Consider the following 25,680-nt stretch of genomic DNA (forward strand, 5'->3'; position numbering starts at 1 on the left):
TGAGGGAGTTTTCCTTAGTGATACATTCAAATAAATTAACATTTAGTATCAAATCTTCTCTCTGACATGCCCTACAAAAGGTCAACAAATTATAGTTCATGTGTCATGAAATCAGGTGACATCCAATAACATTAATCAGAGCATCAAGTTTCAGAAATACTTTCTCCCCACCTTAAATGGGGAGATCTTTAACATATTGAGAGTGCCGATTCAACCCCTCCGCCCCCTGTAATTTCTATGACTGCAAAGACAGCTGCAAGTATATTCTTATCCCACAGGCTGTTTTTCATACTGACAGACTGAATCAGCTTATTTTACACAGAGGAAGAGATGTCAGTGTATTTTCCTCATCTATCCTTTCTGAGGCTATTATTTGTCTTAGATTTCCTGCGGGCAAGCAATGTGCAGTTTGGACTGTGCCTGCGCGGGCTTTCATAGCACTGAATAAACAGCAGCTGGAGAATCGGCACAGACAGTAGAAATTGTCCAACAACAACCTGACCGCTAAGAGACTCTCTTTAAAATATACCTTAGCCTTTAATTCTGTACTAGATGGGTTATATCCATCTCCACCCAAATGGAGTTTCTTCACTGATGTGGAATGTAGCAGTTCATTTAGTGAAAAGGATCACCCAAGAGAAAGCTGGTGGCTGACTGTGCTCGATGAACAGTTTGTGCTGAAAGAAAAGAGTTGAGATTCATGTACTGTGGAAATTCTGAAATTCCACCCAGCAGGCACACCTCCATCTTCTGGAGTCTGCCTGTAGCATTTATTTATACTTTCAGGACAAAGTGAAACCCAAAAGGGATTTGTTATATCATCTTTCCTAGAAAGTTACTTCTCAGCAATTCAGAATCAGCCAAGGTCATCACTACCAAGAGTCATTATTTTCAGTTTTGAACACTCCAGACTTTATTGAGTTGAATTTTTTAGCCTCTGCCTATGTATTAAAATTTTATGTATTAAACATTTGACAAAGTATTTTGCAGTCTTCATGTAAGAAATTTTAGAATGAGCATACACATCCCCAACTGTAAATCAGATGCTATATTCCTGATAAACACCTCTAAGTTTATAGCATTTGTGAATTGAAATCAGTCAGGGACTGCCTTGTTCGTGAAGGACGTGGCTGATTCCACCATCAAAAGACTTAAAATCCCCGTAGTCCAGCACCAAATTTTAAGTCTATCATACTTGTTAAAAAACATTATCAGATAAACCACTGATAAGCACATGCTTTCTAAAAGACCATTTGCACTTGAGAACAATGTCAAGAACTTTTTATCACATTGGGAGAGGCTGAACTATGACTATTTCCTAACAAGACCAACACAGAGCACAGAGAGAAAACGCTTCAGTTACCAGCCAAGTCACACGCTAAACACTGGTCAATACTGTCTGGTACTGCTTGGCTGGCACAAAACGCAGCACTGAGGAATTCATTATTCGCTGGGCTGACAACCCATCTTTTAAATAGCCATTTTAAGGGACTGGAAGTATCTGCACTAGGTCACCAGCAAAACCTTGTTAAAAACTAGTTTCTAAAGGCATTAGCTTCTAAGTTTGTATCATCTGAAGCCAGTGGGAATTGGAGTGATTAGCAGCTGGTAGAACTAATCCCATTATAGCTCAGTTCTGTAAGATCTGCATTTCCTGAAGCACCCACAGAAAAGAACGATACTCAACACCTATTTAACATTTACCACACCATTCCTTAGATGATGGCACAAGAGATTAATGGCTCAGATGCCAACAGCAAAGTGCTGGTCAGTGCAGTGGGCACAGTCTGGTTCCTACTGCAGTACTGTATTCTGGGCAGCAGTTTTTCCCCACAAGGTTCATGGACATATTCCAACTCACAGTTCCACTTAGTAGAGCTACTTCCAGACCAATCAGAATTATACTTCAATGAAGCTTAGCTGGTTGTATCAAAGTAAAAAAAAAACAACAGAGGTTGGGGAATTCCAACCTACAGAGGATGCAAGACTCTCGAATCCTTCATGTACGGTTCCTGTTGAACGCTCCTTGAAGGGCAGATACATAAAGTTGTAACACTTCACAAGACTTTTTAGACATTTCAAGTTTAGATGTTTTAAATTAAGTGTTTAAATTAAATTAAACTCGCAAGCTCTTTAAAACGCTGGACTTTCTCCTCCTGTTAGTATCAGATCACAACCATAAGACCATTAAAAAGAATCCTTGTCTGTCCGTGCCTTGCTTGGCTCTACTCTGGCCATAATCTGGTTATCTTTTTGTCCCCGTTGCACAGTGGTTTCTGACTTACGTGATGCATTACATGTTCAATGAGAAGAATACCACTGAGGCGTGCGACACCTGCCCACTTCGCTTGGTTTCGCAGCTGTGTATTGGTTTGCACCTTTGTCCCTATGAATTAGCAGCAGAGAGCACTAAGTAGCAACAAGTCATCCAACTACAGTTCTTTGGCTAGGCTGATATGCTTAAGGCTGTGCAAAAAATAGAACCACCAGTGCTGAAGCTGCTGAAAGGCTTTTCCAAAGCTACACACGATCTCTAACGAATACTCAACGAGCACCGAATTCACAAAATTAAGTAGTTAGCATTCAACATTCCCTAAAGACAACATCTGGACACAAGCAGTAAAAAGGGTTCTTACAGCCTGATTCAACAGAGAGCAATTCTCCAGTCCTCTAGATATCGCCTTTCCGTTTCTGCAACACTGCGCATTGATTTTGCACCAGGGTCCTCGGCATCTCTCAAGTGGTTATACCCTCCCTCACACACCCCCCTACAAAACCATGCTCCAAGTTTTGACTGGAACAGAACTGCAGAACTTTGCCTAAAGCACTTGACGCATCATATAGCCAGATGTGTGCTGTGCACTTCATCAAAATCGCTTCCCCAAGCCCCATGAGCCTCAGCCACAGAGGAACATGTTTCTACAGGAAGCTTAAAATAAAAAAGTTAAGAAGCAACATTGAGTTAAAAGTTTTATTCATTCAACATCTCACATTACAAATATTTAAAAATTATATGCATACTGGTATAAATAGTCATTTGCAAACTATTTAATAACATTAATTTTCACTAGCACTTCAACAAATGAACTCTTTAAAAAAGTAACTTGTGTTATATAACTTAGAGTAGAACATACAAAAATATGAACTTAAACGTGAAAATGACTTTAATAAAAAATGAATTACCCTTATTTAAAATGCTATAATAAATACTACAACCTCCCCATACACAGTAAAAACTATATGGAAATTCAGCCAAGTAGTACAATTAACTGACATACTTAAATAACTTTTCCTTCTGATAATATGAGCAATACATTGGGGGAAAAACATATTAGGGATTAGTAAAAACTAGACACCCACTTGCTAAAAGTTTCACTTCCAAAAAATATAACAAAAAAATCTGATGAAAATTATAAAAACTAATTATACTTTAAAATTTAAAAATATAAAAAATAAAACAGTTGAATACAATATTGTCCCAATTCTTACAATGCTATCACAGTAGCTTTAAAATAAGATAATAAAATAAAGCAAATGACCAAAACCTTTTATTCCATTTTTAAAAATAATCTCAAATTTACATTAGTAGAAAGATTGATTTCTGATTCTTTTCTTTAGAAACACCAGCAAGAAAGAGGATTTACTAGAACAGTAGAAAATGACATTTTTAAATGTCTGCAATTAAAAACAAAGAATTACACTGCAAAGATCTTCCAGAAGTCTGAAATAGGTATTGCACATAACTTGAAGTTAACTTGCCACAATTCATCACATTCAAGTTTTAAATCACCTTTTAACAGAAGGTTTTAACTCTTCAAAAACAAAAGGGGTGAATTATCAAGTCTTTCCAACAGCATCCTTAGAAAACTCTAAATTCATTCACTGCAAGTTTTAAATTTGCATTCTGCAGAGGTCTGTGTATGGAGAAGTATATACTATACCAAAAAGCACGGGGCAGTGGGGTTCCTTTACATATAAAATAATCAGAAACACTTTATTTTACATTGCAAAAATAACCATGTAATTACTCTGTAACTACATTGTAAATACATGGCCAGTGCCATGCTAGTGTGATAAAACTACATGCTCATTTACCCCTTTGCAAATTGAAGTGATACCCTAAGACTGGTAACCTAATTACATGTTAATTAAGTTTGGAGCTACATGGTAACCCCAACTACAAATCCCATGTAATCAGAAGGACATGTAATCACTATTTAAGTACAGAGTAATGTATATAATTGTTTATGCCCTGTAAATCGAAGTGTAACCAAATAATCTGTAAACACGCTTGTCACACAATCACAAGTGAATATTAGTAGAATAACAATTCCTTACATTAGTCATGCATACTAACATTACATGCCTGCCACTTAGCAGGCTCTCTTTTATTCTTTAAATATAATTTAAAAGAGCAGACACATTTCTGCATCAAACACCTAACATCAATTTTTTAGTAATATTAAAAATGGCTAAACATTCACCAAAAACGTCTGCATTTGTGTATAATTTTTAAAAACTTAGTAAGAAGCGGTAGACAATTTTGATGTTTCTTTACTTTTAAATTTCTACACTATATTTATGCATTTAAATTTCATGGGTCTAAAGACAGTGTCATTTGTCACTTTCATGCTTTTCTTCTTTAATTCTCAACTTTACATATACTATTTCTTAAATTATATGTACACCAAATACCTGGTGCTGGGCTAAGATGTTTAAGCAACATGCTTTCTTTTCTCTGCAGATTCTAAAATAGCATTGCCAGTGCACAACATCCATAATTCAAAATGTATGCAGAGCACTGAAATGTATAAAAAGCAGAATATAAGAAAATAAAATTTATTAAAATTATTTATATTAAAAAATGAAGTATATGAAGATCTCTCAGTAATAAAAGTACAAAAAGCTACTCTTTGCAATATGAAAAATTGAGGTATTGCATAAAGAGATATCCCGTCAGTGAAAAGTGTGCCTAAAAATGCTCACTGTTGGAAAAACAAGATATACAAAAGTAGTGCATAACAAATATACATTATGTGCATGACAAAATAAGTTAGCTACAAAAACACTGTACCGAAATTCAGCAGGTCATGTACAAAGGGAAAATTATTATTCAAAGCTAGTTCTCAAACAGTGTTATTTCTTGTAATGGTAACCCATCTCACCTGTTTACTGGGTAGGATCGGCACAATAGCACACCCCAAGCCACCTACAAGCATTAAAAAAATTAAAGGAACATTCCAACTATAATTATGTACTTCAGAGAAAAAAAAGTCCCTGACAATCTACACAAGAGCACTCTGCATTTGCATTACTGTTGTCAATATTTTCAGGGATTTCATTAAAAGCAGCTCCCTTTCTATACTTGACTAGTAGACAGCAAATGTCTCCATTTTGACCTTTGGAACTTAGTAAGGTATAGTTCATTAAAGCCTGTATTGAAAATAAAAACTGCTTCTCATAAAGATAATCTGGGCTGGGGGAACGGGATGAGGGGGGGGCGACAAAGGCTTTTAACGGAGCAGATGTTTCCCAAGCAGTGCTGAGGCAAGTCTTTGGTTTGAGAGAATCTAGGATGGTACCACGCCACTTGGGCAGTTCAGAAGATTGCCACTACGTTTGTTTGTTTGCACACTGCTAAATAATCATTAGAGAAGTTGGCCAGGGCATTAGTTTAAAAGTAATAAAAATAATTTTCAGAACTACTCCTTCATTCAACTATTTCAAACTAAACCCCTGCACCCACTCTTCATCGTTTAATTACCATGTACTGTGTTAATGCTTCTCAAGGTAGAACTTATTTATAATAAAGCAGGCATTAACTTAGCAATGTTGGCACTTCAAATACCTGTGTTTCTTTATTTCCCCATATTAAGTTCTGAAGAGGTGGAAACTTAGTTAGGATTCTTTCTACAGGAAGAGTAAGAAAGGCATATGCACGCTTGCACCATTTCATGCACAAATTCAGAAAACAGTGCAAAACAAGACTTGGAAACTGCTTAGGTTCATGCCTTCTGTTACAACTAAGTTAGAGGGTATTTAAAACTAACATTACATCCAAGATGGGAAACGAATAAGCAGCCAATTTTAGTTTGTGTGACACAATGGAATATCAAAACTTCAGTAAAAATCAGTGATATCCTTGAGGTATCTTTAGGTTTTCTACTTTTTCACGTCAAAATGGAGAGCAAAGGCTGGCCCCTGATGAATGTTAGTATATTAGGATATAGAGTTATATATAGCCATCAAAAATAAAATCTATATATTTATCCTTCAGGAGAGGAAATGCCAGTTAACTAGTTGTCATTAATCTAGCTTTGGTAGGATTTCTAGGGCTGTAACCAGACAATTGAGCTCTCTTAAAAGAAAAAAAAAGTGCACTCCCCCCTCAGTAGTAACTTTACTCAACTTTTACATTCAGGAGTTCTTAAAATGTAATCATTTTGATGAAAATATAGTAAGCTCTGCCTATCTCATTAGTAATTTGGATGTGGGTGGTGTCAGAGGCACGGTCAGATACATACCGAGCTAAAATTTCAGCCTCAAAACCCTTAACAGATTTTTTTAAAAAAGATCCTTATTATAATGCTGCTTCAACCTTGCTCATGCATTTTTGTTGCTTTAAACATGCTCTTTCCTGTTGGTAGGTAAATGCTAACTTCATCTGTTGCTGGAAAAATCTGAAGTCGAAACAAAAAGAGAGGCAAAAACAGGCTTCCCTGGGGGAAAAGTGTCAGAACAGACTGATAGTGTTACTGTTACACGGTTATTTTAATAAAAGTATTCTTATGTTCTTTATTAACAATAATTTAATTAAAAACCCAAAATACTCTATTGTTTCAATTCTCTTAATATTTTTCTCTCCTCTTAGAAAATGTTGCACGAAATTAAGTATCCTCTCAGTAGGAAAGACAAGAGAATGCATCTCACTTTGCAACATGTTATCAATACGAAAAGGAGTTCCCAATACAGTTTTCAATGACAAGAATCTACAAAATACCCATATTATAGGTCATTCTTTCATTATACTATTGTTAAATTACAGACTACTACAAAAAGACATGCTATCTTGAATAAGAGAAAGGGTAGGGTGGGGTAGGGACAATCAGGATAACAGAAGAGTGCACTTAATTTGAGGCCTGCATATGAGCACTGCAGTGATCATTTAGTTCCAGCGGAATGAAATATGTCTTGGGCGATCTCCTCCCTCCTTCACCAGGGGCTTGTGGAATTCCCTGCCAGCGCGTGAATGTATAGCAGCCCAGCAATATTCACAGTAATACTGCAGACAGGTAACATTAGCACAGAAAAATGGAGCAAATTTTCCACCGCAACGGGCCCCCTGACATTCATCACAAAGCTGATCATCCAAGACATATGGCTTAACTTCCACCTGTATTCAGAAAGTGAGAAGAAAGTTTACAGTTCTTAATAACAATGTAAATAATGACAATTCCACACTATTTACTACCTGTGTTCTAGCAGGATAGTGATTGCCGTTCTGTAGTGGGGAACATCACACTCCAGAATTTTCCCCCTCATTACACATGATCATCGTCATTAAACACCCAAAATTACAGGCACTTAACTTGAAAACAATCCTGCTCCCACTGTCCTCCTCGAGCCTTAAAAAAACTCAGAAATCAATGCTGACCATCAGTGTCACACATGCTGTCACTGATTCACAGAAAGGATGAATCAATCTATTGTTACAGAACTCATACACAGGCTCACATCAAAACCCTGGAGAATACTGGGGATTTATTTTCAAGTATGGTGATACACAATTAAGCTCCCCTCCTTTCAGGTAGGAATGCAAACTGTTTACACAACATTGTAACTGCAGATTAAATATGCACATGGTCTGCAAATTTCAGTGTCTGAATTTCCAACTTAAAAAAATTTCATGTATCAACTTAACGAACAGCACATTTCTGTTTTCTTTTTCTGAGCCTTAGTCCTCTCAGCAAAAGCAAACCTACCTAATCTTGTTGGGATCAAATGAGACACTTAGAATGGGACTGATGGCCACCTACGCTGTTGACATTAAGGGCCAGATGATGAGCAGTAATTCAGTACAGCAAACAAGAAAGGAGAAGAGAAATTTCTTCAAGTTCTTAACTGATAATGACTCACAGGAACTTACCAGCTGGTGCTCCAAGGATACATCTACACTGCAACATCTGCAGACTACTAGCTTTTAATCTAGACATTTGCATACCAAAACCAAGCCTGCTGTAGTGTGGGCTACAAAACTCTGCTCGCAGCACTCCGGAGTGTTTTCTCTGTGACAGCACAGCAAAGCTTACTGCTTGCAGTAACCAAGCTGGCTAGAGCACAGCTCGTTTAGACATGCCTATGTGTTTAAATCACAACTGCAGTACTGCCATCCCCTAAAGGCTCAGTTTCACCTCAAAACCAGTAATCACCTCCACTCCCATTCCTTCGCTCCACAGAACTGTGAAAGGTCCATGTGACACCAGAAGACCAACACAGAACTTCATGTTAAAAAAGTACAGGTACAAGCTCCTGTTCTAGAAGTGTTTGTGAGCCTTCTCTGAAGCTCATTTAATTAGGTGTTTTCACATACATTTCCAAATATCCAGACTGTGACTGGTGTCTCTACTGTTAACCTGTTATCTCTGCATATGGCTTAGAGATGCTCCTTTCTGTATCCCTCAAACCTCAGAGGTATGCCAGCTCATTCCAATAAGGATGTTCAAAAGTTCCTGTGTTTTTAAACTTAGCCAATTTATCACAGTCCAGAAAGGGCACTACAGTAGTTTGATGCCATTTGTGCTTATAGTACATATAAACTGCTTGAAAACAGTACACCAGCCTTTTTTTTGGCCTCAATTTTCCTCCTCTTCCACTGCTAGCGTTCCATTTCTCAAACACTCCTCCATGCCAACTCAGAAGAATGAAATTATAAAAGAGCAGAGGCAGACAAGTATTCCTAACACCACATTCTCCCTTCATCACCTAGTTTGCTGTGTAGTTTGAGGTTGGGTATTCATTGATGAGTGTTGTCTTCTATAAGTGCTAAGAAGAGAACCTACAAATATGTTATGCCCACCATCTTAACATGGCAATTCTGCGTCTCTATTTTGTCTACTCAGGCATATTCAGAGGCCAAACTACGGCACAGGTAATTTATACCTCTGCTTGCTTTAGCCTGTTACTGCGGTCTGGGTTTTGTGCAAGTCTGCAACCCACAGATAACAGTCAGACTCCTCAGCACATTTATTCAATGTGTGCTGAAGTGCATGTGCCAAATATGGCCTGCAATTGTTACTTGCACTAAGTGTATCGAGGTTGCCCAACTACAGAGAAATAGCTTAAACTACAGCAACTTCATCAGGCACACTTATGGTGGCAGCACCCATCAGAAGGTCTGAGGTGGTGGGTGCTGCAGGCCACTGAGCATTTTATTTGCATTATCTCTTTGAAGGGCACACCCTTTAGCAGCACCTCCTTGCCTAGTTTTACAGGAAATCCCTCTTCTTCATAATTTCATTTTTATTTTTATAGAAAAAACTTAATTGGAAAAAATTATTAATAAAAGTAGTATTGCCGCTATTGCACTTTTGTATCTCTCATGCACCAACCCCTCTTATAATGAATCCTCTGAGAACTTAACTACACACAAAATGAGGAAATAAGGAGGAGTGGAAGAAAAGAAGGAAGGGGAAATAGGTTGCAAAATTTTTGCTAGAGTTCACAAGTACGTACTTGAATTTGTAGTCCCACCAGCTTCAATGGACCTATTCACCCAAATGTCTGCTTATGCAAGCAGAAGTTGCACAAGGGTGGCCCAAATTATTTGTTCAAAGCCGTACAGAACTTATTTCAGAGCCAAGACTAGAACAAAGACATTCCAATTCACAGGGCCAGTCAAATTGTTGTTACAATTCTTTTACCCAAGCTTTACAGCCAAAGCAGAAGTGAAATGATAATCAGCTAATCAGCCAAGTTTGAGGGTTTTCCTCTGTAGTAATTATAAAATTAAGATCAATAATCACAGTTGTGTAAGAAAAATCCAGAGACAAAGCATGAAGTAGACAGAATGGCAGATGTGAGGATCTGACTTTCTCAAAACTGGGGCCCAAAGATCACTGTAATTGGCAAATTCACATTTTATGCAGCTGAGAGGGCAGAGGCAAGCAAACTGCAGGTCCATTTGGCATATTCCTTTGAAGTATAATAATAAAGGAATGAAATAAGCAGACACAGCCTTTACGTAAGCTGTAGAGGATGACCGTGCGGCTGTAATGCACACTAACGAGTTTACAGTGCATTACTATGATGCCCTTTAGGAACACCCAGCACACAATGTGTAACACAAAGGCCAGATTCTGCCCACTGCCTCAAAAGATGCAGACAGGAGTTAAGACTGCTCCATGCTTGGCAGAATCCTTACTCCCTGACATTATACAAACACTACAAGGGCAAGTACTTGCAGTGGGAGTATATGACGAGTGCAATATTCTTATAAAAGGGCAAGGCAGCTGACATGCTTCCCATTATGCTAAGCGATTTGAGAAAGTCTGCTTCACAGTTGCCTCCCACGTTCCAGAAGCAACAGCTCTGTACCACTCCTTCATTTTTGATCCGTGTTGTATCCAAGCGGCACAATCTAGCCCTAAATACGCAATTAATCTGATATAACATTTACAGTCTTCACAATGACACACATTTACATGGAAAAGCATTTCTAGAGAAAGCACTGAACAAAAATAGAATATGCTTGAAGACCTTACCCGTTTATCTATCTCTCCATGCTGCAGCTGAACAAAGCGAGCACTGATAGCAGCTATGTAACTCTGTTGATTAGAAAACGCAACCCGCCCAGCTCCTTTTGGGTACTTCAGCTCAGGGTCTGTGTCAATTCCAGCATAGCACACCCCTCCATACAGCCGATCCATTATCATTGCAAGTTCCACTAAACCAGAAAGGAAAACAAAACAGTGGTGTAGACTTGGTAATTCTTCTGAAAGCATCAAAGGAAACAGTAATTTGTATTCACATCCCCCACTATAAGTGTCAAGAACACTTAATACTTCCCTTGCTGAGATAACTTGTTTCCCCCGTTGCTCCCCAAATCAGACTGCTTATTCAACATGCCCAGTGCTGCGGAACACGCAGTGTACCTGCTCGTAAAGGCCGAGGAACACCACCAACAAAAATGGTTTTTCGTGGGTCAAGAGGTTGTGAACCATCCATAACAAAATCACTATCACTAAGGTTCCAAGGCCGGATCTGAACCTATGGACAAAAAGCCTGTTTTTTTTAACCATTCACAATTCAAAATATCTCAGTAATATAAGTTAAAACAGTGTCCTACAAAGAAGAAACCTCTTAAACGGTTGTACTTTCTAAACTAATTTTCTACTCATTCAGCAATCATTTCTCAAAATGGAATGGTAATAGGCTCTGTTAAGACAGACCACTTGATCATACTAAATTTCACCACTTCCTTGTTACCCAAACTTCTGGGAAAAAACTCACCCTCTACATACACATTTCCTTAATCATGACTGAACTCTGCTGTATGAGCCACACTGGTGCATACATATCTGTGCTATTTGTGTTGTTCTAGCCAAGTGTAAGCACTAGACTAGCGTTATCTCAGTGCAACAGGCCCCAGTGCACAAAGTTGCATGTTTACTTACCATGCAAAACTAGCTGCTTTGTATTTGCCTACAGCTGGCCAAATTTGAAGTATGGGAATATAGCAGAAGTCTCTCTAACTATGAACAGAACATCAGCCCCCAAACCATTTGTACTAATAATTTACCATTCAATGCCACCACATTATGTTTTTTTGGATTTAATTTGTCTCTGTCAAAACATGTTACATGCAACACTCAGACAATATGAATTATACATTTTATTCAATAATAAGCATGAAATACCTGCCTGGAAATATATTTATTACATCAGCAATGGTGAAATTTAGTAAACCTTTCTCTAACAAAAATATGAATTGTAACTAGACTAAAAAACTTCATAATATCTAGTTTAAAAATAAGTTGATTTTCTCTTTGAGAACTTAATTTGACCTCAAAGAAATTTAAACATTAGCACTCTGAAGACAGAAAAAAAGGGAAAAAAGGCATCTGAAGAGAACAACTGCTGGGTATCATACAGGAATTGTGCAGGCCCTGACAACTCTACCTACCGGTTTGTCTTTGATAGTGGGGCTGGAAACACAAAGATAGAGCTTTCCATCTTCTTCAATACATGCATCAATCAGTGCCTGTACAGAGCTTTCATCTTGGAACAGCAAAAATGCGTATCCTACAAAAGGGAAAACAAACACCTAACTTATTTTGTCTATTTGCCTATAGGATAATAATTTAACCCAGAATTATGCTTGGCACCAAGTCATCATGCTACCATACAGTATGGCACAAACTTCGAGATGCTGTCACACATTTCCAACCCAGCCCCTGCAAGTCCTCTGCAGAGACATGAAGGAAAGCAGGGAGCTTGCTGTTCAGCACACTCTCTCCCCATTTCCTTTGAAAACGATAAGCCAGCAGTATGACCTGAACAAAAGTCACAGCTGTAGAGGCAAACCTGCCAGGATGATTGTTAACATAAGGTACTTCCTTCCCAGCTTTTCTGGAGGGCTTTTAGTCCCTTTAAAGAGGGCTAGTCTCGACAATTATTACAAAAATGAAGAACAACAGGGTCAGAAAAAAAGAAAATGGAATAAACTAAAAACAGGAAGTTAAGGAAGAATTCTTTTAGTGCAGGATAACTGCAAAGTCACATCCTAAATTCCACCAGTTTTTAACAGTCCCAAGGACTCAACTTTTTGCCCCCTAAACATCGGGTCATTGTCACAAAAATCTTGTCTAAAACAGAGTCTTATCAAGAAAAATTATTTGAAAATGCTCAAATGTTATTGGTATCAGATATTTACCTTTAGGAGGAAAATAAGATTTGCTCTCTGCCTTGTGTGGCCAGTCTACAATCAAAGGTCCAAAGCGACGAAAACTAGCAGTGATCTCATCTGTAAAGACAGAAGGGAAAAGGCACGAGTTGCAATTAAAATAAACTGAATGGAAGACACTTGACGAACACTGATTTCAGATAGCTTCACCCTATAAATAAACATTCTGTGACTCTAAAGATTCAGCAGCTCACAGCAATGCTTACTAGCTGACAGTGAATCTTTATGACAAGTTAGAACACACATTAGGAAACAAGACAGGTCAAAGATCAAGCTTTTCTTTCTACTGATGATTGTAAATAAAAGCTTGTAACCCACTAATTCGCAGAAACGGAGTCACTGCATCTATACAGCTGTAATAACCCAGCTTCAACTATTCTCTCATAAAGAGTTTAGAGACAATTATCTGACTTGCTAGTAAGCAATCAGCTCTGCCAATACGCCCTATAATTGCAGAAAGACTGGAAAAAATTGAAGGGACTATCACAAGACCCAGACATGCCTGTTCATATCACATGCCAGTGCCACGTGTGCGAACACTATCTGAGCTTGACCTCAAACTAACAGAGTAAACTTGCAGGACACAGTTATGTAATTTTATAGGAGAGATCGCAAGAACATATTACTATATCAAGAAGCAATTCTTGCATCCATTGCAATTCTGCCTTTGACCTCAAATTACTGGTGTAAATTTGCACATCCTACTCCCATAGAAATCTTCTAGCTGCAATTCTGTTCTCCTTGAAAACGAGTGATTATTCCCTTTTCCTCTCCACAAACACACTTGAACCATCGCTAGTTAAAGTTCTCTGGACAAGAATTTTTTGTTAAAAAATTGAAACTAAAACGACAAACTTCACATTACTGGAACATCATCTAAACTGGCACACTGCTCATCGGTGTTCTGTTTATGGTAATACATTCTGTACTTGCACACTATTGGGGGTGCCTAATATACAATTTAGAGGGTTTTCCCCTTCCTCAAAATCAGTTAGGAGTCTGAAAAGGTGTTACTAACTATGTCTTTTTCAGTTTGTTTACACTCTTTGATGACATTGCTAATGAAATAGCAACTGACAAACCACTGTACTGACAGCTGCTGTGCGTACTTCAGATCATCAGGAAGGTATACAGCAATGGTACTGTATCAAGGTTACATGATATAAACCAAGGAGAACAATACTCCCTACATACCTGTTCTTAAAACAAAACTCCGTTCAGAACAGCACTTAACACAAATTTAATGTTAAAGCACATATATAAAATGCTTTCTAGAAACAGGATCAGAAAAAACTCAAAAATTCAGCCGTGACATAGATTTTAAATCATATACTCCTTATTCTAATTCATACTTGTGCATTTAACAGGAAGAGCGCTGACAGAAGCAACTCTGAAGAATTGAAGCTACCTTCCTAGCACAGGTTTAGGAAAGGTCCTATTCTTCAATAGCTAGGGACCACAGAGACCAAACTATTAATGGGCTCATCTGCTTTTAAAACAACAAAGGTGACATAAAGTTAAAAAACAAACAAAACCCCAACATCAACAAAGAAAGAGAGACTGTAAGACCATTTTTCCTCCTGTAAGACCATATTATATTTGACCGCTTCACGACACTTCTGCATTTTTTTTTTTCTTTAAATAACAACTGCAGTGTTCTGTCACTTTGGTCTGTATGACGGACCCACCACAGATTCCTGGTTCCTCCCTGTATCCAGCCGCCTCTGTACAGATTCATTCCTGAGCCCTCATGATGCACACATTAGAAGCTACCACAGGACATAATAATTGCTGAAAACAGCCTCTGAGAACTACACATAAGCATCCAAATAAAGAGCTATGACTTAGTATGCTATACAGACTTTATAAAACTACTAGCAATACTTTTCCTACTACTAGCTTCTGGTGCCTATAAAATGATTGCAATGTATTTATGTGTTTCAACAGGTGATATTTACTTGTTTATTTATTATTTACTTTCCCTTTTTTATCCTTTTTTTATCCTTTTTTATCCTTTTTAAAAATTTTTTTTATACTGTAAAAGACAGTTAAATGCATGGTAACATACAATTTTGTTTTTTGATGGCAGAACAACACTATAGCCTTAAGTAGTTAGAATTCTGTCATGTTTGCCATGGACTGGAAGGGGTAACATGCAAAGATCCCTTTATATATCAAAGCTTTTCCATGGAGTTTGGAAATCAATCCTTTGTTAGCAAACACAAAAAAGGTTTCACACCACAGTTCTGTTGTTAAGCCAGAAGGAACTACTCAGGATAAGATTTTCTGGGCATACCTTCATCAATATCTGGTGGAAGTCCGCCAACAAAGACTTTACGGGAATACCGTTCCACTCTTTCTCCATTCTGATGGGAGAAGCAGTGAGGTGATCCTAAACCACTGTGAAGAGTCTGATCTCCACGTCCATCATCCAGGAACCCGTCTTCCATTGGAAACAGTGAAGACTGACCTGAAGAGGGGGGTAGAAAAAAAAAAGAAAAAACCATACTACCAGAACAAAGCACACACTGTTTAAACCATTTTCAAAAAAAATATGCTAGTTGCTGCATTAGCTGTAGAACTGTTTGCAATCTTCCCTTTTAATGAGCAGTTATGTTCTCAATTTCATATGATCCCTATAGTTTTCAATATCATTCAATAACTCAAATCCATAATTTCAGAGAAAAGACTGCTACCTTCTTCATAACTGCACTATAACTAATGAAAATTTGAAACAAAACAGTATTTCTACGGGATGCTGAAGTTGACCATTTTCCATAATATTACATGTTTCCAGTTAGATTTCTTTTAAAAAAAAGGTGTAAAACCACAATGGAATGTAAGCCAAATTTTTTTCTGTGACTTTCTTAATAGCATACATCACTAAAACCTAAGCTGTGTATGTGATTTTCCAGTGAACAGCTTCTTACAGTGAGTAGATACAATTTCACACTGCATATGGGAAAACAAGAATTCTACCAGCTAAATATATTACACATTTAAATTACCTGATATCAAAATATATCATAAACCACCCACTTGTAAATAACAAAAATATCCTGATAAAAACAGGAAGACCCACTGTAATTTACTGCAAATGAAGACTGAAAACTAGGCAATACTGTGTCATTCCTAGAAGCAAGTTTACTTAGATGTTACAACAGAGTTTCGTTAATGGACTCACTCTAAGAGAAAATGTTGTAAGCATGCTTCCCCTCACAGCCCAATATTCTTCTATTACAATCCTTTATCGTAGATTTCCTCAATAATATTTATTACTTTTAAGTAAGATTCTTGATTTATAAATGCAACTGTACAATACCATAAATAGAGCACACAAGCTGATCTCTTCCATTAATTCACCCTTTAGTTTCAGTATTCAATATCTAGACAACAAACTGAATAGACTTCTACTCATTTAAGGAGCATTTTAGGAATAAATAAATATATATAGGGAAAGTAAGCAAACAAATGAGGTGTGCTACAAGTTTTAGGATATATTTCCTTTTGCCTATGATGCGGTATACTATGCTTTTTAAGGATTCACTACAATCTACCACAGTAATGTATGGTAAGGTTCATTTATTCTGCTCTTGCTTCCTTCCTTCGAAATAAATTTATTTTTAAAAAGAAAACATCTTGTAAACAGAAAACTGGACCAGTTCCAATATCCAGATATTTTCTATGCAAAAAAATAAAACATCTAGCAAGAAAAAAAAATACTGTAAAATCCACAGTCCATAGAATTTACACAAATGAAAAATGGAAGGCTCAGTCAGCTTGCTTTATTTGAAATTGCAAGAATCTCTGTACACCTTTAATTAAAATGAAAATCAACTATAATCAGGCCTATTTCTGTAGCTAGGCAAACCTGGTTCCTACTACAATAAAAATATTGTAATGTAGTCTTAAACATTATTTTGTTTTCCCCTAATGAACTGATGCACATCATCTGTTTCATCCCTTAAGACCCCAGTCCTGCAGGTATTGTTGGAAGGGAGCAATTCTCCATACCTAAAAACTTTTTCAGGTTCATCAGCATTACCACTGCTGTTAGATAATTCAACATGCATGCTTGCAGGATCTGGTTCTTTAACCTAGCAGGCCAGGACATATATTCACTATAGTTTATGCTGCATCAAGAAAACCATCTAGCACCCAAAAGAACCAAAATAAGCTTTTCCAGCATTGGCATTCATAACATACACACAAACAGAGCAACACAGCCCTCCAGTGTAACAAATCACATAGATGATGTCCACTCTAAGGACTGTGATCATTTCAGCCTCAATCGTACTACTGTGGAGTACTACCTAATTCAGTTAAAATGTTTATTTATGGCATGCAGACTATGTAAAATTCACGTGAAACTGATGCTTCATAATCTTAAATTTTGGAATTTGCCCTCTAGTAACAACTTAATGTTATTTCTTCCATGAGACATTGTCAACATTAGAAAATTAAATAGGAATATTGTTACCTCGCCTTCTCCCATATGTCCTTGCTGCATGTTAAATGAGAAAGAAAACAGCCTTTCAAACATTGTTATAAGGACCAAAAGACCTTGTTTTACCGCCTTTATACTAACTCAGTGATTCTCAAGCCTTTTCATACTCCAGGTCATTTAAAATGGTGTTCACAAGCTGACCTCCCCCACCGCCCAAAATACCATGCCTTCCTTGCACATTCTCTGTTAAGTATTGGTAAAACATTTTGACACGAGGCTGACAAAGTATATATGTATACTCAGAGAGACTTTCTGAAAACAATTTTAGTTCTTAATTTGCACATTTATTTTCAAATCTATTCCTTAATCCTCTGCTGGGTGAATGCCTATAAGTAAACGAATCTTTTCTCATGCCCCAGGTCTCCTCACACATTCTGCAACACACCATCCTCTCTACCTTGCCAAGCTGAAGCATGCTCTAACACTGATCTTCATCTGAACAGTAAAAGCCCTAACGCTAGGAAAGTAGAAGAATATTGTGTTAATTTCTGTCTTCAAATTAGGCTGCTATAAAAGCTTTGCACAACCCACAAAATCCTTGGGTTAAATTATTATTGGCAAATAAACAGCTGAAAAACTTAAAGTCAAGGAGGAAATGTCTGGGCCACTAAAATTGCCTTTCAGATATCCTGCAGTCTGTGTACAACACAGATTCTCTCATACTAACTCTCATATACTTCTCTGTAATTATTCGACAGCTACCCACTGCTTCCTACTTTTCATTTTCAAAAACAAACAAAAAAAATCAATGCTACTGCTAAAAAATACATTTTTTCTGTCCTGGCTTCCAGGACCCCTTGTCAGAATACAGCCAAACTTTCTAATCAAAACTTGCACATTCTTTCTCTTTTACTCTCGTTAAAATCTGTGTCTGAAAGCAGGCCAACTGTTTTCAAAACTTGATTTCTCCTGGCACGTACTATGAGAAGCTCTGAGCACATCATGCATTTTATTTTGCTTCCTCATTCAAAATTGAGGCTGACAATTAGTTTAAGCATTTAAATATTTGTAAACCACAACAGAACAGGAGTCGTTTCCTCTTTCAAAATAAAAATCATATCAATCCAATTTACTTCATGATTATTTAACATCTGTAAGATCTTCTCTGATCTTTTGCTGATGGAGATACTCACAATGAACACCAAGAATACAAAATAATGAAGCCCTAGTCTTCAGACTGCAGCATACTCTCGAGCGTTCACAGAGGTACTGGCTTTACAGGAGGATCTTAAAGGCTGAGGAGGGCTTTTACAAGTATAATTTTTCCACAGTAATTTTGAATTTAGAGATCCAAGATGCTCATATAGTCTTCAAAGTAGAAAGTTTTAAGGAACTTGCCTTTCATGGAAAGCAATCAGTAATCTTACTGCATTTCTGACAAAGCCCAGAAGCTTTGCACAGTTTGGAAAACATCAAGCACTTTCAAAAACAGCTCTGCCTATAAAGCCATAAAAATCTTGCTTGTGGTTTCTAAATTACTAACAAAACCACACAAACTCCTCCACTTGGTACACCCATTCTTGGCAACAAAGCATGCAGCAGAGCTACAATTCCCACTGCGGATCTGTGACCACAATTTAGGTCAGCAGACTCCTCACCGCTTTGCCACCTGTGTCACTCAAAACAATAGGATTTTTCTCCTGTCAAGGACGGAAAACAACAAAAAAAGCTCAGCTAGGAAGTATTTCCAGTGCCAAATACTACTGAAGAGGTTTTGAGAACCAAATACTAAGATTTGGGTTTTCTTCTTCATTTGTTTCTTATTTTCTGCATTTGCTTCATCTAACCCACAAAATACCATCATTTGACATTTCAAAACATTTCTCAGGAGCCACAGTTTTATAAACTACCCCAGTGCAGCACAGATACAAACTTTCTCTGCTCATTGAATTCAGAGCTCATCACATGTCATTAATTTCACACAATGTAATATACACCACAAACTAAAGAATGCTCTTTTGGCAGGCCAGGAAGACAGCTATTTACCAGTTCTGTCTCTGGCTTTCATAATTTCATATTAAGAGAAATCTTTTCTATGGGACTACCCTAGCTAAGCTGCACCATAAACAAAGCCTTAAGGTAACTGTTACCACTGGAGAAAGAGATTTAATTCTGAAGGTCAGGATGCTTGCCTATCTCCTGCTGAGAAATGAGACAACTGGTCTCATTTCTCATGCTGAGACAACATCTCCAGACGATGTTGGTCTGGATTCCTCAAATATATTTTTCCTTTCCCCATTTCTTCAACATTTCAGATAATTGCATAAAGGGCATCACAGCGTCAGGACCTAGACAGATTTACTAATCTTATAAGATACTTGAGGAAGAATTATGTTACAAAACCTAAAAAATACAAAGCGTTCACGCAACCCGTTAAACTGCTTATTAATAACCTATGCAGAAATATTTTTCCAATAAAATCAGTCTGAAATTTAAAATGCTATTAGCAGCTGCTTCAATTATTTTGTCACCTCAGCCCTCCCTGCAACACTCCTTTCTATGTAAGAAATAAAGCCATACAGAAAGCCAATGATCTTTTGCAAAAATCTGCTGCTTTTACCGTCTTTCATTTTAAGGAACTTAATGAATATGCAACCCACTCAATTTTTTGTCTTTTCTTCATTTGAGACACTTAATGGGCTCCTGGCCATCTCCCTCTTTTTTTTTTTCTAAATCACATCTTTTGTGTTCAATATATCTCCAATTAAATGTGTTGGGCTTTCTTCTCTCTATAGGAAGCACCAAAAAGACTGTCAAGCACGTTGCATATGATCACACGTGCGATTCTGCATAAAACACACAGTTCCCAATGACAAAGTTATTCTGCTAAGGAAGTATGAAAAATGTATGCAGAGGTCCTAACTCAGTTAAGACCCCAAACCTCCTACGAGGTTGTCCTGCAAAAAGTGTGCCCAGGCTGAGCACCTGGCACTCTTTAATGGGTTTTGCTGCCTTCCAAACTGCAGGATGGCAGCAATTTCAGGTGTATTTTGTGCCATTAATCATGGAAGATTTACATAAAAAGGTCAGCTCAAGAGTAGACTGTTTAAAGCAAAGGTACCAGCAAGCAAGAGGGTCCGTATCTCCTGTGAACGACATCCCAGCACTCTAAGGACATGTTACAGTTAGGAGAATTATACAAGCATCCACAGTTGACATTAACATGAATGTCAAAGCCCTGGAATGGACAGAACAACTGAATGCTCCAATTTAAATTAGCGTTGTAACCTTCATTCTCACTACCTTGCTATAGTTGTTTTAAGGTATGTAAAGTCTAGGTTGATGTAATACCTGCCCAGTTCTGTACCTAATTTATATCTTTAGTCCAAGAGCTCCTCAAGGCAGGAATTCTGTTCTTTACCTTGGCACAGAGGCCAATATAGTAACACACTGCAATCTTCTACATTAGTAACTGATACGCTCTTATTTCTTTCCTCTCAAAGATCAAATCAGACTAGCCTCATTAGTGAGTTCCAAGGAATTTCAGGTTTCTATGCACATTAATCACTGAAGTTACTGAGAAATATTATTGAAATTTAAAAGAGACAAATATTCATGTTGACTTTTTTGCATAACCTGATTGTGAGAACAAGTAAGACCCAATCACACCCCTCCACCAGGCCTCAGCTCTACCACTGAGACAGCTTCCCACAATCCCGCTCCAGCAAAGCTAGGAAACTTACATCAGCTTGCATATACTTTTTCATATTCTACACCAATCATACAGGCTCTAGGAAAAAATATTCAAGCTGAACAGGATTTTGCTGAAGTGATCCCAATTTCCTAAGCTTTCATGAATGAAGTAATGATTTTAACTGCTGATTTTTACGGACAAAAAGTGACAAACAAGAACCTGCAGTACAAATGAGGGAACCACTACGGGGGAATGGGCTACAACTCTTGCAGATGAAAGCAGTAAAGAGTAGAAGGGAAAACAAAGCCTCTATACCATCATCGGCTATCTGTTAAGTATTATATAAATGGAGAAAAGTGTAAGAGTCCAGATTCTTTAAAAAAAGGGATAATAAGGTTCTCTCTAAGACTTTCTTGAAACCTTTCCATAATATTTAAAAAACGTAAACATAGATGGTCTTAGGTGGCCAGTTTCTTACGTTGGAAAGCAAATATGATCTACACACAAACACAGAATTTCAAACTTCCACTGAAACTATTTACTCTGCTAGTCATTTTCTTCCCCTCAACAGAGACACGGAGATAATTTGGTGTTGATCGGTCTTCTGTTTCACTTTCGACTTAACTTTTAGAGAAAGAGAAGTATCAAAGTTTCACAGGATTATTTCTAAATGTGAGCTAGAGATTCTTGAATCTATTACAGGAAATATTTATGCTTTCTTGAGTTTTATTTTTTATATTATGGAAAAATAATTCAAGTACAATCTGGTTTTGCCATTCCAACAGCAAAGCCTTATTTCTAAATTACACTAAACTGTATTTTGTAATTGTAGCAAGATTGGCAATGCCGTACACAAGGCCATTAATACACAAACTGTAGTATTTTATTACCCTTTTTCCTCTACTACTCCCTGAGGGCAGGTAGGGTCGATTATAAGTCAAGAGTTAGATTTTACCATCACTTCATGTTTCACAATGCGTTTCATATATAATACATAGGCCACATGTTTCTACCACAGGTACAATTCACAAGAAGTTCTGTAAGATCATCTGAAGCCCAATTTCACTAAGGAAAAATCTAATTGTATCTTTAACCAAACTAAAAGCAGAAAAATGAAAATTATAAAGAACATCTATATTTAACCTACCTTTAGTTAAATTATCTCTGCATATGAAGGAGCAGTTCAGAGACCAAGGCACATATTTTCAGAGAGGCATATATACTTTCTCAAATTAGAACATAAAATCATAACTACCTATATGTATCTAGATACAAAGGTATTTCTTCCTATTTAAAAGCGCCTTACAACTCACGTCTTGGGTGACATTTTCAATAGGAAAGCAGATAGTGTCATGAAGTGTTGCATGGCAGGCAAAAATACTGCTTTTTATGCATTCCTTGGTTTTAATTCTAAAATATTAAGGACAAAAGGATTAGGCCACAGTTCCATAACTGTTAACATAAGACATGTGCATGTGTGCAAAAATTTTGCCCAGTTCAAGCACATAATCTCATCTCTGTCCAATTATCTCGAGCACATGATATGTTGTCTGTGGAATCAACAGCCAATGCATGGTACAGAGTGGCACAGACATGTGATACCTGATCCAGGATAAGTTCTGTCAACAGAGAATAAACTGATCAAAATTTTAAGAAATCTACACTGACAGTGAACTTATTCCATGTCAGAACTTTGCATCCTACAGCCACAGCCATCTTTATACTGTCAAATGAGACCCGTTTTAAAAATCATTGCCAAAAACAAGCTACTAAAAAAGGATATGAGAGATTCCCTATTATGTGGATTTCAAACACTACTGAACTTCAAAGACTGAAAAACGATCAATTAGTATTTTCTTAATCTAAGACCATCTTACAAAAAATAAACAACTCTCTCTGTAAATATATATATCTCAAGAATGCATATTTGTCACGCTTTAGCAATGTCAAAGTCGGCATGAAACCAGAAAAGTAGACTACATTTGACCACACAATAAAATCACAGATTAACACCTTTGGAAGTACTGATTCTGCAAAATTAAGTGGCAGAGATACCGGCATTTTTTCCTACTTTTTTTAAAGAAACACAATATAAAAAAAAAGCTTGTGATAAGAAATATAGCTCTAGTTTATGTCCAAAACGTCCAAACAAATGCTGAAAAACAGGAGTACTATTGTAGATGCAAGTATTAGGCTTTATTTCAAGTAAAGCCAGATGCCTGAAGACAAGTATTTACCCAGTCCTTCTGTCAAGAACATTAATGAAATTAAGTTTCTGGTATTCCATAGCATTCAAGTACATGTATGACTAGAATCTTTCCTTTCGAATTCTACACCACTGCCACAAAGCACAGCCGGCATAAAAAAAAAAGCAAGCCCATTTCTTTCCTTCTAACACCTTGAAGATAATCTATCTATAAAAAGCCTTTTAGCATCGGTTCTTCCAGTGGTAACACTGTTTTACCTGTGATTATTTTGAATTAATTGGGTTCACATGGTAAAAAGGTAGAACTTGACTGTACGGCACAAAGCAGATTATCAGCATAATGATGTCTAATAGCTTGATTGTTGACAACTTTATACATCAAATAACCAGGGGGAGCCGAAGGGGAGAGAAGCTGAGGAACAGTGAAAGTGAAAGCTACTGTTTCCAAGGCTGGTTCAATGAGCTCCAGGTTTTTAGGGCTTTAATCTGCCTAAAGCAAAGCCATCTAACTGAAGAGATTGTGCAGTTGTATTCAGAAAATAATAATCTTTGGGGGGAAATAAAAAAACCCCTAACGGCTCTCATTCCCATGCACCGCACAAACCCAGCTGTAGCAGTACCCAGTGACACTACCACTGCGTGACCCAGGGCAGAAAGGTACACGTGCTTCCAACTCAGTCAGTCCAGCCCAGCATTGGTTAAATCCACCTTTGTGAGAAGTTCAAGCTAACTCCCAGATTGGGAAACCAGGACAAAAAAGCCCTAGATATGCTTCCAGCACACTATTCAAGCATAAGTCTGAAGGGGAAATAGAAACCAAAAAAAGGCTAACTATGAAAACACTGCAGTTAGTTTTGCGTCAGAGCTTCAAAAACCACCACCGTCATTATTCCTTTGCTGCTGATGCTCTCAGGTACTCTGCCAGACTAACACAGTGCCATGCGGACTGAACCTCAAGAGATGACCTTTCATACATTTCAGCAATCACTTATGTACTCATGAAAGGTGACAAACCAAATTCAGTCTCACTCCTCTCTAAAATACAGAAGCTTCATAGCTAACTTTGAAGTTTTCTTTGCTATTAGAAGAATACAGAGAAATCTTCTCCTAAACAAACCTGCTTTAAATCTTGAACATAGCTACAGCTTTGTCTACAAGGTATCAATATTTTTCCATAATTCTAATTACGTTACACTGGGTTACTGCAAATCAATGTAAGTGGAACCCTTAAATATCAGATGTATTTGAATAGAACTCTTCCCTCTCCTCCAGGAACCTCCACAAGGTCAGAGATAAGAAACCAAAAGCAGAAAAGCAAATCCTGGAGGACAACCCTCTGCTGAAGACTGGATATTAGTTGGAATTTTACATGTATTTCAGAAAAGAAGACACCCTACTGCTGGTGGCACTGAGCTTTATTTTATATTAATGTATGACTTCTGGAGAACAGACAAGAACTTATAAAAACATCCAGTCATTCCTCTCAATACATCTTCCAGTTTATGATACGGAAAAATTGGCAGCATTTATCTTTTGAACACTTAAAACTGTCACTATGTTCACTTTAAAAATAAAAAATGAAAGGCAAAGTTTGCAACTGGGAAAAGGAGAAGCATTACACAGCTCTGTCAGCAAAGAGCAAATCAGGTTCTCAGCCACAGAACTACTTCAAATGTGGCAACTTCAGTAAATTCCAAAATACACACTAATGATGGACTTTCTGACAGGGGAAAGGAAAGAATGGGATGTCATATGCTAAAAATCGCTAGAGAGAATTTATTTTGTAAGTGACAAGAACAATTTATTTAACCTATGATAGAATTTATTGAACAACTTGTTTAAAAACATATGGAAAAGGTGCAAAAACTTCACAGACCTCCCATTCACAGTCATGGTTCACATGCACTCTGTTCTGGATTCCTTATACGTCGCATTTTGCCTCAAGAGATGCTGGTATCTGCCTATACCATCATACCTATACCATGAATTCTGCCAATGCTTTAATGAATAACCTGAAATGCAATTCTTGCATGTGACTTGCAAGAGCTGGATTTACACTGGCATATGCTTACACGCCACAAGATTTAAAACAAGAGTTCCTTAAGTACAATAATAGGTTCAAAGCAATTTATTTTTGTCTGTGGAAGGAATGATCACAAGACAGTCTGGAATGCAACATGAGGGCTTTGTTTCTTTTTCAAGCATCCTCTTAGTTTCCTCCCCAAAAATAAGGAAACAGTAACATAAGCAAGTCAACAACAGGTATGCTCAAGTCTCTGCAGCATAACATTTCCCCATTCTTCATTTTTACAGTAGCCAGCATAGATAAGACACTATTTTTTCCAGTAATATATGTGAAAAACTTCCCCACA

The 25,680-nt window shown here is 37.3% G+C and overlaps 1 protein-coding gene across 1 annotated transcript in view; it reads right to left on the reverse strand.

The window, feature by feature from the left end:
* Nucleotides 1-2,957: 2,957 nt before the first annotated feature.
* The window catches only part of CPEB4 (cytoplasmic polyadenylation element binding protein 4), a 43,601-nt gene continuing 20,878 nt past the window's right edge, over nt 2,958-25,680 (reverse strand). Inside the window, exons 3-8 of the mRNA XM_064458699.1 lie at nt 15,258-15,431; nt 12,932-13,021; nt 12,182-12,300; nt 11,151-11,265; nt 10,761-10,942; nt 2,958-7,393 (exon numbers count right to left, since the gene is read on the reverse strand). Coding sequence (XP_064314769.1) covers nt 7,166-7,393; nt 10,761-10,942; nt 11,151-11,265; nt 12,182-12,300; nt 12,932-13,021; nt 15,258-15,431 — 908 coding nt within the window. The 3' untranslated portion in view covers nt 2,958-7,165. The remainder of the gene's footprint in view (nt 7,394-10,760; nt 10,943-11,150; nt 11,266-12,181; nt 12,301-12,931; nt 13,022-15,257; nt 15,432-25,680) is intronic.

The sequence above is a fragment of the Phalacrocorax carbo genome, chromosome 8 (assembly GCF_963921805.1).
Source record: "Phalacrocorax carbo chromosome 8, bPhaCar2.1, whole genome shotgun sequence".
Taxonomy (NCBI): Eukaryota; Metazoa; Chordata; class Aves; order Suliformes; family Phalacrocoracidae; genus Phalacrocorax; species Phalacrocorax carbo.